Source organism: Phocoena sinus, chromosome 5, assembly GCF_008692025.1.
Source record: "Phocoena sinus isolate mPhoSin1 chromosome 5, mPhoSin1.pri, whole genome shotgun sequence".
Lineage (NCBI taxonomy): Eukaryota > Metazoa > Chordata > Mammalia > Artiodactyla > Phocoenidae > Phocoena > Phocoena sinus.
The window spans coordinates 13,227,191-13,239,228 of record NC_045767.1 but is presented as its reverse complement, the minus strand read 5'-3'; the positions used below and the strand labels follow the sequence as shown (position 1 = coordinate 13,239,228).

The window sequence follows — 12,038 nt, the reverse complement described above, 5'->3', positions numbered from 1 at the left end:
ACCAAAACGGTTGAGAAACTTTAAGCTAGCATATAAAAAGCATTATTCTCTCTTTTTTCTTTTTTGCATGTACTTTTTAAAAATTGAAGTATAGTTACCTCAGCAAGCTGTTGACAGAATCAAGAAGAAACTTTCATCTCTTTGTCCCTAAAGCCCAAGCTTTTAAATCCCAGGTCAGAGCTAATTCTCTCAGTTTTAGTTAAGTAGGTAAGAAGGTGTAGTGAAAAGATATGCATTTTTGGAACAAAATGAGTATACATTTCAAATAAATATACACTTATAAGCTTTAAGGAAACTATTTCTGAGGCATAACATGCATTCAGAAACACACAAATCATAAATTTGTATAGTGAGTGCACCCATGTAACCAGCACCCAGTTCAAGAAAGAGAACATGATTACCAGCAGCTAGAAGCCAGTTGCCCCTTTCTTACAGATACTACAATCCTCCCAAAATAACCTTTATCCTGACTTTTTAAATTATTGATTAGTTTTGCCTAAAATGTATATAGTTTAAAAATATGTAGACAAAAGCAGAATCTGGAGCCAGAATTTGGGTTGGATTTCTAATTCTGGCTGAATGACCCTGTACAATTCATTTTATTTCCTTAAGACTGCTTTCTTTTCAATAGAATAGTCATAAAAATGCCTCGTAACTCAAAAGACTGCAGTTTCCCAAACGTGCCTGATGGTAAGAGTCATCTGGACTACGAAGAAAGCCCAGATTCTCCTAAGCCAGTGGTTCTCAAAGGACTAGCATCAATACCTTAGAACCTGTTAGAAATGTGAATTACTGAGCCATATCCTAGACTTCTTGAATCAAAAACTTGGGGGAGGGGGTGACAATCTTTATTTCAGTAAGCCCTCGGGTGATTACGATACACACCAAAATTTGAGAACCACTGTACTAATGTATAACGCATCATTTGGAAAAAACACAATTTAAGTGATTCCACATTTTTAGGTTTTTAAACTACTTCCAATTTTTCACTATCAAAACATTACTATAATGAATATATTTATTCATATATTTTTATATACTGTTTCTTAGGACAGATTCCTAGAATCTATGTGATGTCACCATCTAATAAATTGGTTAAAGGATATGAACATTTCTAGGGCTCTTACTGCCAAACTGCCCACCAGAAAGATTTTTACAAATCACACTATTATAGGAGAGCAAAATACTCCAAATGAAAAATATTTAGTTAGGTACTTGATATTGTACTAGTGCTACTGGCTCCCAAAGCAACTACACTTGAGACACACAGAACCTTTTGCACCTAATTTTAATTCTGCTTTATCATGCTGTTTAGTAATAATAATGATAAAGATGATAAAAATAATAGGTAGATTTATGAACTCACACATGTGCTAGGCATTACCCTATGTGCTTAATGGGGATTCAAAATTTTAATTACCATAAGAACTCCATAAAATAAGTATTATAATCTCCATTTATAAATGAAGAAGGTGAAGCACAAAGAAGTTTCCCAAGATCATAGAGCTACAAAGTAGAATGGGGACCAAACTCAAGAAGTTTGGCCAAACTTTTCTTCCAAAAGCTTGTGTGTTTCACAAAAGTAGGAGCCAACATTCTGCACTGTATATGATAAATACTAAGCACAGTGCCTCATATATAATAGACACCGAATAATATCTGTGGAATGGATGAAGGTATTTGAATCTTTTGTTAAATTCTCTAGACTTATTACTTTAATAAAGCATAATATAATAAAGAATTCTCCCTCTTTCTCTCAATTTTCTACTATAAATTGTATTTTATTGAGTTTTAAATTTATTCAGTTTGGATTCACCTAATCTTCACGCATGACACAAAGGGCTTTCAATCTAGTGATAGATACCAAAACAATTGTATGTGTTTTACTAGAACTTAATAATAAATTTAATAAACATGTATGTATAAGTAATAAGCAGAATTAACCTCTGACATTACTATTTTATGGATTTATTAACATTTTTCTATTATTCATACTTTATAAAATTGCCAAAACTCTCACTCAGTTAAAATTCCATACTTAATATACAAAATACTTTGCAGATATTGTGGCAAAATTTGTTTTTAACAAATCTCCTTTTTCATTTTTGACTGGTCAAACTTGTACCTCACCAAAGCTTCTGTGAAGTAATGATCCAAAATGTAGCAAAAAGGTAGGACCCCATCTTCAGAAAAATAATATGTACCAAGTAAGATGGAGATGGAGAAAGGCAAAGACAGGAGAAGATAGGAGGAGAAAGAGGTGAGAAAAGAGAGAACAAGTGTGGCTTAAAAAAACAAAGAACAGGGCTTCCCTGGTGGCGCAGTGGTTGAGAGTCCGCCTGCCGATGCAGGGGACACGGGTTCGTGCCCCGGTCCGGGAAGATCCCACATGCCGCGGAGCGGCTGGGCCCGTGAGCCATGGCCCCGGAGCCTGCGTGTCCAGAGCCTGTGCTCCGCAGCGGGAGAGGCCACAACAGTGAGAGGCCCGCGTACGGCAAGAAAAAAAAAAAAAAAAACAAAGAACAAAATTTAGCAATACAAATTATAGCAACAACAACAAAAAGAAATTATAGCAACAAAAGTACTACAGGGAGATGCTTTTAAGACATAAGATTTGTAGTTTCAAAAAAAGAAAACAAAACAAAAAATGAATCCTATCTAGATTTGCACTTTTTTCTTTTTATAAATTAAAAAAATTTTTGGATTTATTGAGGTATGACTGACAAATAATCATTGTCTATATTGAAGGTGTACTTTTACATATGATCTGTCACAATATTTTTAAAGAGTAATAAGAAATGCACATTCTGCCACAGCTTTCAAAGGACATATTTAATACCTTGTTAGAAAGCATTTATAAGTTTACATTAATTTTCATTTATTTATATGTCAACATTAATAAATCCTTTCTGAAATACTAGTCTAGAATAAAGAACATGCTTTTCTCATTATTTTTGCCTCTATTATTTTTCAAATTCCTTCCCTTTACACATTAAAAAGAGTTCAGTGCTACATAATGCTCCTTATCAAGGTAGATACAACCTATCCGATTAACTTAAAATATCATTTTCAAAAGCAAAGAATTCCAAAACCAAATTTACAAGGAATAAAAAAATATGACTTTTCATAGATAACTATAAAATCAAAATTGTAATAAAGTATTTCTAATCCCCATTTATAAAATGAAGAAACTGAGGCACACAGGAAGGTAGAAGAATGGGATTAAAATCCATAAAAGATATGAGATACCTAGGATGCAAAATTGTAAATTAAAATAAAATTCCCTTACATATAACCAAAAAAAATTGTGGTGCTGAAAACAGGATATATACAATATAGCTTCCCAAATATTTCAATTACCATGAAGGAGGAAAAAAGGAGAAAAAGTATAATTCTAAAAGAAGCATAACTTTAGAAAAATATAATTCTATAATCTTTGAAAATTGAAGAAAATAGTATCAAAAGAAAACACAGGAAAATGAAAAATGTAAATTTAGGCAAGTGGATAATTGATTCTTTTCTTTAAAAATTTTCTTTGGCATTAAAATATTTTATAACATTTAAAAAATCATGCCAAAAGAATTATGATTCAGTTAAAATATATACATGGCAACTACATTTATAACATACAGGGAGGGCACATATTATAAGCTTTGTTGCCTGTTAACTATTTTGCAAACTGTAGAAAATCATTATGCTAACAATTTCAATATTCTGTTATTATCATTCATAAATAATGATTGACTATAGATTTTTAGAAACTCTGTTTATTTAGGATATAATTCAATACATATATCACTCACTTGATTGGCCAGTTGTAGTTGTTCTTGAAGATTCCTGACTGTTTCATCATCTGTACATATCTCATTTCCCATCTCTGTGCCAAAGGGAATGGCTTCCAATTGCTTTTCAACAGCATCTTTTAATTCACGGTGCAACCTTTGGAACAAACAGTTAACAATAATCTAATTTTGGTAATAGTAATTACTGTTTCAGGTGAACTAAATAAACATTTGGGTCAAAAAATCACTATTTACACAAAAATCATTTTTAAGTCAACCTCTAAATTTAGAAGTGTTTTAAAACCATTAAATAATGTGCTATAAGAAAAAATATATCACGATTGTGAATGAATTAAATTTGTCATAATTAATTCAAACATACATAATTCAGTTTGTCCTAGGAAGATTTTAATTTTTTAAAGAGGTAAAATTCTGAAATTATACCTTATTAATTGACAAGTCATTCATAAAAAATTTTAAATATGATAATTTCATCTAGTTACTTAAATAGAAAGGGAATTTTAAATCTTGTAGAATTATTGTTAATTTCTTCATTGTGTTTCACAAAACTCATCTGATTTCTCACTCATTCCAGTTTATAAAGCATAGAATAAAATTCTTGATGGTTATGAAATCAAGACTAGAGGATTTACTTGCCAGCACTTTCTTACATAAGCTTGACCATAACTCTGAAAGCCTTAAATTCAACTTGAACCTTACATTAAAGTAAATTACAAGTATTTCATGCTTTGAAATTACACCAAAAAAAAAAAAAGCATAGAAAGGTTCAACTTAAAAGACTGATTAGGTGTTTATGTCAAAATGATGTACTCCTAGAAGGAAAAATGTTTTTTAATATCAGAAAAACTTAGAAACACTGAATTTATATAATTATAACCAGAAAACATTATTTATAATAAACACATCTCAAAGTAAAAATTTCCCAAAGGAATTGCATCCATCTCTCTAAAATAATTTAAACAGAATTATCTACTAATACTACAATCTCCATTGAAACTAGAAAAACGCAATCTTAAATCTTAAAACATATTTATTGAAAACGCAGTTCATCAAATAAGTCACAAGACAATAACCTCAGGTACCAGTGGGGCAAGGGGAGAGGGGAAAGGCAGTATAGGGATACTGGATTAAGAAGTACAAATTATTAGATATAAAATAAGCTAAGAAGATATGTTGTACAACACAGGGAATATAGGCAATATTTTATCATAACTATAAATGGAGTATAACCTTTAAATATTGTGAAACACTATATTGTACATCTGTAACTTATATAATAATGTACAGCAACTATACTTCAATTAAAAAAACACAAAAACTAAACAAAAAAAAAAGAACCCTTAATAGTTACAGGCATATTGCCTATACCCAAACTGCCTGAATTTGAAACCAGTATCTCATTTCATTAGCTATGTGACTTTGGACAAGTTCCTTAACCTCTTTTGGCCTCAGTTTCCCAATCTGTAAAATGTAAATGTCACCTATTGCTTATTCTCTTCTGGAATTTTTTTTTTAAACTATTCTGTACAGTATTTCTCTCTTTCTCAGTCTCAGTGGAATTTTCATCTCTCCAAACTTTAACTTTTGGAATTTAGTCCTTGGATGGCTTTCATCAATGTCTTATAGTTTTTGGCACACAGGTCTTGTGCCTCTTTAGGTAGGTTTATTCCTATTTTATTCTCTTTGATGTGAAGGTAAACTGGGGTTGTTTCCTTAATTTATCTGTCTGATACTTCATTGTTAGTGTATAGAAATGCAACAGATTTCTGTATGTTAACTTTGTATCCTGAAACTTTACTGAATTCATTAATGAGCTGTAGTAGTTTTCTGGTGGCATCTTTAGGATTTTCTATGTATAGTAGACATTTTACCTCTTCCCTTCTGATTTGGATACCTTTTATTTCTTTTTCTTGTCTGATAGCTGTGGTTAGGTCTTCCAATACTATGTTGAATAAAAGTGGTAAGAGTGGGCATCCTTGTCTTGTAGCTAGACTGTACATCTCTAGGTATTTATCCATTTCTTCTTGGTTCTCCATTTTATTGGTGTATAACTGTTCACAGTAATGTCTTATGATCTTTCATATTTCTGTATTGTCAGTATAGAAATATGAATCTGTAACTTCTCTTTCATTTCTGATTTTATTTGGGTCCTTTCTTTTTCTTAATGACTCTGGCTAAAGGTTTATCAATTTTGTTTATCTTTTCAAGGAACCAGAGCTTAGTTTCACCGATTTTCTCTATTTTTTTAAAGTCTCTATTACATTTATTTCTGCTCTGATCCTTTTCTTCTACTAACTTTGGGGGTTTTATTAGTTCTTTTTCTAGTTCCTCTAGGTGTAAGGTTAGATTGCTTATTTGAGATTTTTCTTACTTCCTTAGGTAGGCCTATATTGCTAGAAACTTCCCTCTGAGAACAGCTTTTCCTGCTTCCCAAAGCTTTTCCACCATTCTAATTCTATTTTAATTTGACTCCAGGTATTTTTTGACTTCCTGTTTGATTTCTTCAGTGACCCAATGGCTGTTTAGTAGCATACTGCTTAGCCTCCATTGTTTTTTTTTTTTTTGGTAGTTTTTTCATTGTAGTTTATTTCTAGTCTCAAACATTGTGATTGTAAAAGATGTTTAATATAATTTCAATATTCTTAAATTTACTGAGACTTATTTTGTGGCCTAGTATGTGCTCTATCCTGGAAAATGTTAGTTGAATGTTTATTCTGTTGCTTTTGGGATGGAATGTTTTATACATACATATATATACATAGATGTACATATAAATAAAGTCTATCTGATGTAAGGCTAGCGTTTCCTTATTGATTTTCTGTCTGGATGCGTGATCTTCCATTGATGTAAGTTGGGTGTTAAAGTCCCATATTATTATTGTGTAACTCAACACAATTTCTCCCTTTATGTCTACTTATTTTGATTTACATATTTAGGTGCTCCTAAGTTGGGACATAAATATTTACAATTATTATATATTGTTGGATTGATCCCATTATCATTATGTAATGTCCTTCTCTGTCTCTTATAACAGTTTTTGTTTTAAACTCTATTTTGTCTGATATAAGAATTGCTACCCCAGCTTTCTTTTTGTTTCCATTTGCATGGAAAACTTCTTTCCATACTCTCACTTTCCATCTCTGTGTCTTTAGATCTAAAATGAATTTCTTCTAGGAAGCATATATATAGTTCTTCTTTCTGTATCCATTCAGTCACTCTAAGTCTTCTGATTGGAGCATTTAGTCCAATACATTTAAAATAATTATTGATGTGTATGTACTTACTGTCATTTTGTTCATTGTTTTCTGGTTCTTTCTGTGGTTCTCTCTTCCTTTCTTTTTTTTTGCTCTGTATCCTTGTGATCTAATGGATGACTATCTTTAGTGCTAGAGTTTATAATTTGGTGTTTAGATTCCTTTTTCTTTTTTGCATATCTATTACAGATTTTTGGTTTGTGGTTACAATGAGGTTCATATATAACAATATTTATAAAGATATATATATAATAAATAATATATATTTTAAATTTATTCATATATGATTTTAAGTTGATGATCCCTTAAGATCAAACCATTCTGACAACCCTGCATTTTTAAAATCCCCTGCCATGTTTAATGTTTTTGATACATTTTATATCTTTTTGTGGGGTGTATCCCTTAAATACTTGTGGAAATAGATGTTTTTACTACTTTTGTCTTTTAACCTTCCTACTAGCTTTATAAGTGGATGATCTATTTTACTGTATGTTTGTCTTTACCAATCAGATTTTTCTTTGCAGTTTTCCTATTTCTAGTTGTAGTCCTGTCCACTTAGAAAAGTCCCTTTAATATCTCTTGTAAAGCTGGTTAGTGGTGATGAATTCTGTAGCTTTTGCTTGCCTGTAAAACTCTTTATCTCTCCTTCAAATTTGAATGATAGCCTTGCTGAGTAGAGTATTTTTGGTTGGTATGTTCATCAATTTGAATCAATTGTGCCAATCCCTTCTGCTCACAAAGTTGCTGCTGAAAAGTCAATTGATAGCCTTATGGGAGTTCCCCTGTATGCTACTAGTTGCTTTTCCCTTGCTTCTTTTAAGATTCTTTCTTTATCTTTAATTTTTGCCATTTTAATTACAATGTGTCTTGGTGTGGACTTCTTTGGATTCATTTTCTTTGGGACTCTCTGTGCTGCCTGGAACTGCATGTCTACTTCCTTTCCGTGGTCAGGAAAGTTTTCAGCTATTATTTCTCCAAATAACTCCTCTGCCCTTTTCTCTCTATTTCCTCCTTCTGGGACGCCTATATTTTGAATGTTATTATGCTTGATGTTGTCCCAGAGGTCTCTTAAACTGTCCTCTGTTTTAAAAACTCTTTTTTTCTTTTTTTGTTCAGTTCGGGTGATTTCTTCTACTTTGTCATCCAGTTCACTCATCTGTTCCTCTGTATCATATACTCTACTGTTAATTCCTTCTAGTGTACTTTTTATTTCAGTTATTATCTTCTTCAGCTCTGTTTACTTCTTTATATTTTTTAACTATTTGTTAGAAACTTCTAACTTCTCACTGTGTTCATTCATTCTTCTCCTGAGTTCACTGAGCACCTTTTTATTTCATAGAAAATTGTTTATTTCACTTATAGTTTCACATTTATCAGCACAGAGTTACAGTTTTCTCTAAACATTTTCAAGTGTCTGTATTTCTCATTTTGTGACTATTTTACAAACTCAAATGTATGTATTTAGTTTATAATAAAGATAACATCAGATCAGTGGAGAAAGGAAAGATGATTAGAAAATAAAACTCTGACAGATATTTATAAGAGAAAGCAAATATCTTGAATATAAGGTGAATATGTACTTACATGTTTGGTTTTTTTTTACAACACAGGCTTTATTAATTGTGATTTATCTGTATTAAATGTAATCGTATCAAATTTTAGCTTCTGCCAGAGTAAATTTTCTTTTTTTTGTAAACATCTTTATTGGAGTTTAATTGCTTTACAATGGTGTGTTAGTTTCTGCTGTATAACGAAGTGAATCAGCTATACATATACATATATCCCCATATCTCCTCCCTCTTGCATCTCCCTCTCACCCTCCCTATCCCATCCCTCTAGGTGGACACAAAGCACTGAGCTGCACTGAGCATCTTTATTATCATTCTTTTGAACTCTTTATCAGGTAGATTGCTTATCTCCACTTGGCTTAGTTCTTCTGGGGTTTTGTCTTCATTTGGAAAATATTCCTTCCCTCCTCGTTCTGCCTAATTTTCCATGTTTATTTCTAAGTATTAAGTAGGTCAGTTATGTTTCCAGATGTTGGAGAAGTGGTCTTAAGTAAGAGACATCCTATGGGGCCCAGCAGCACTTGACCCCATATGTGGGCTGTGTGGGCCCTTCTGTGTGATGAGTCTGACTACTCTCGGCACACTGGTAGACAAGGCTCATCCCTAGGCTGGTTGGCTGCTATGCCCTGCCTTGCATGGTGGCTGCTGGCCTGCTGGTGGGCAGGCCAGATTTCAGCATGGTTGGATGCACAGGCTGGGAGGTCCTTGGGTAGATGCTGGCCCACTAGTGGGCAGTACTGGGTTCTGGTACAGCTGGTCGCATGACCTGGCAGGGGGGTGGGTCTCAGCCCAGTAGTATACAGATCTGGTTCCCTGGGTGCTGGTTGTGGGACCCAGGGGGTCCAGTGCTGGTGTCAGCCTACTGGTGGGTGGGGCCACATCCTAATGAAGCTGGCTCTGGGACTCTGGAGATTCTGGGGCTGGTCCTGGTTAGCTGATGGGCAGTGCTGGGTCCTGTTGTGGCTGGCAGCAAGGCCAGGGGTGTTCCAAGGCTGGTTCTGACCTGATGGTGGGTAGAGTTGAGCCCCAGGGTACCTGGGTGTGGCTGTTGGGGAGGCCTGGGGTTGGTTCTGGTCCACTGGTGAGTGGAGCCAGGTCCCTGCAAGGCTGGCTGCTCACCTGGGAGGTCCTGGAACTGGAGCTTATCTGCTGTTGGGCAGGCAGGCCCCCAGTGCTAGTAGGCTAGAGGGAGGACTCCAAAATGGCACTTGCCAGCACCAGTGTCCTCACGGTAGAATGAACTCCCCAAAATGGCTGTTGCCAATGTCATCAGGAAGAGTCCCAGTTGCCCCGCCTCTCCAGGATACTTTACGAGATCAGCAAGTGGGTCTTATCAGGCTCCTTCAAATTGCTGTCTCAGTTCTGGGACTCAGAGCATGTGAGATTTTGTGTGTGTGCTTTAACAGTGGAGTTTCTGCTTCCTACAGTCCTCTGGCTCCCCATATGCAAGTCCTGCTGGCTTTCAAAGCCGCACGTTTTGAGGGCCTGTCTTTCAAGTGCAGGACCCTCAGCTTGGGAGCCTGATGTGGGGCTTGGACCCCTCGCTCCTTAGGGAGAACTTCTGTGATTGTGATTATCCTCCCATTTGTGGGTCACCTACATGAAAGTGCAGGTCTTGACTACATTATGTCTCTGGCCCCTCCTACCCATCTTGTTTTGATTCTTTCCTTATATCTTAAGCTGTGAAAAATCTTTTCTGCTAGTCTTCAAGTTATTCTCATTGATAGCTGCTCTGTAAATAGTTGTAATTTTGGTGTGCCTAGAGGAGGAGGTGAGTTCAGGGTCTTTGTACTCCATCACCTTGGACACACCTTGCAAGGTCATTTTTATAGTCCTGCACTGTCATACAAAGCAAGGACCACCTATATGTATCAGTAGTTTATTTTTGTTTTAGTATCTGAAGTATTTGGGGTAGTGGTGTTTAATTTTGCAATTTGCAATCCTGCTGTCTCTTGCCTGATGTACCCTAATTCTCCAAATGTTTCATAATTTTGGGTTTAGTTTGCTGTTCTTTTCCTAACCTGTTCGGCAAATTCTTAGAGTCCACTGATTTTCAGACTTCTTTTCTAATATATGCACTTAAGAGTATGGATTTCCCTCTAAGAATGGCCTTAACTGCAACCCACAGTTTTTATGCTGTATTTTCACTATCTATCAGTTGAAAATATTCTTCAGCTTTCATGGTTAATTCTTTGACCTATGAGTAATATTTAAAAGCATATTGCTTAATTAGAAACAGCTGGGAATTTTCTGATTCCTTTTCTCTTTTCTTTTTTTTTTTTTTAAAACTGATTTCTAGGGGCTTCCCTGGTGGTGCAGTGGTTGGGCATCTGCCTGCCAATGCAGGGGACACAGGTTCGAGCCCTGGTCTGGGAAGATCCCACATGCCACGGAGCAACTGGGCCCGTGAGCCACAACTACTGAGCCTGCACGTCTGGAGCCTGTGCTCCGCAACGGGAGAGGCCGTGACAGCAAGAGGCCCACGCACAGTGATGAAGAGTGGCCCCCGCTCGCCGCAACTAGAGAAAACCCACACTCAGAAATGAAGACCCAATACAGCCAAAAATAAATAAATAAATTTATTTTAAAAAAACCCCACTGATTTCTAATACAATTTTCACTGTTATTAAGGAACAGAATCTGAGTACTTAAAAAATCTGAGTTTTCTTTTTTTCCTTTAAATATTTATTTATTTATTTTGGCTGCACCAGGTCTTAGTTACGGCACACAGGATCTTCGTCGTGGAAGACTGCAGCATGTAGACTTCTTGGTTGCAGCACGCAGACTCTTAGTTGCAGCACACCAACTCTTAGTTGCGGCACGCATGTGGGATCTAGTTCCCCGACCAGGGATTGAACCAGGGCCCCCTGCATTGCGAGTGCAGAGTCTTACCCACTGGACCACCAGGGAAGTCCCGAGCTACTTTCTGGATTTGTCCATTTTGGAAATGTTTTACATGTACTTAAAAAGAACATGTATTTTGAGGGTATTAGGTATTTGTCTGTTAAGTAGGTTTGTTAATTGCATGGTTCAAATATTATTTTTTTAGTTTTTATTTCAATTACTGAGGAGCAATATGTTTATATTTCCTGCTATCTAGTGGATTTGTCTGTTTTGCCATTCAATGCTATCACTGAATTTTTCTAATCTAGAAAAACAGAAAAATTGAAATTTTCTATTCTGAGGCTTTGTTACTGGGTACTTGCAAATTTTTTTTAAATAAACAAATTTATTTATTTATTTATTTTTGGCTGCATTGGGTCTTCATTGCTGTGTGCAGGCTTTCTCTAGTTGCGGCAAGCGGGGGCTACTCTTTGTTGTGGTGCACAGGCTTCTCATTGCAGTGGCTTCTCCTGTTGCAGAGCATGGGCTCTAGGTGTGCAGGCTTCAGTAGTTGTGGCACGCAGGCTCAG

At 35.3% G+C, this 12,038-nt stretch overlaps 1 protein-coding gene and 1 non-coding gene across 4 annotated transcripts in view; both read right to left on the bottom strand.

The window, feature by feature from the left end:
• SCLT1 (sodium channel and clathrin linker 1) overlaps positions 1 to 12,038 on the bottom strand; it is a 260,510-nt gene that overhangs the window by 163,216 nt on the left and 85,256 nt on the right. For all 3 annotated transcript variants that reach the window (XM_032632761.1, XM_032632760.1, XM_032632762.1), the window contains exon 6: positions 3,804 to 3,939. In XM_032632761.1, the coding sequence (XP_032488652.1) occupies positions 3,804 to 3,939 (136 nt within the window). The remainder of the gene's footprint in view (positions 1 to 3,803; positions 3,940 to 12,038) is intronic.
• TRNAA-CGC lies at positions 11,463 to 11,535 on the bottom strand. Its single transcript has one exon. It is a non-coding gene; the product is annotated as a tRNA-Ala (tRNA).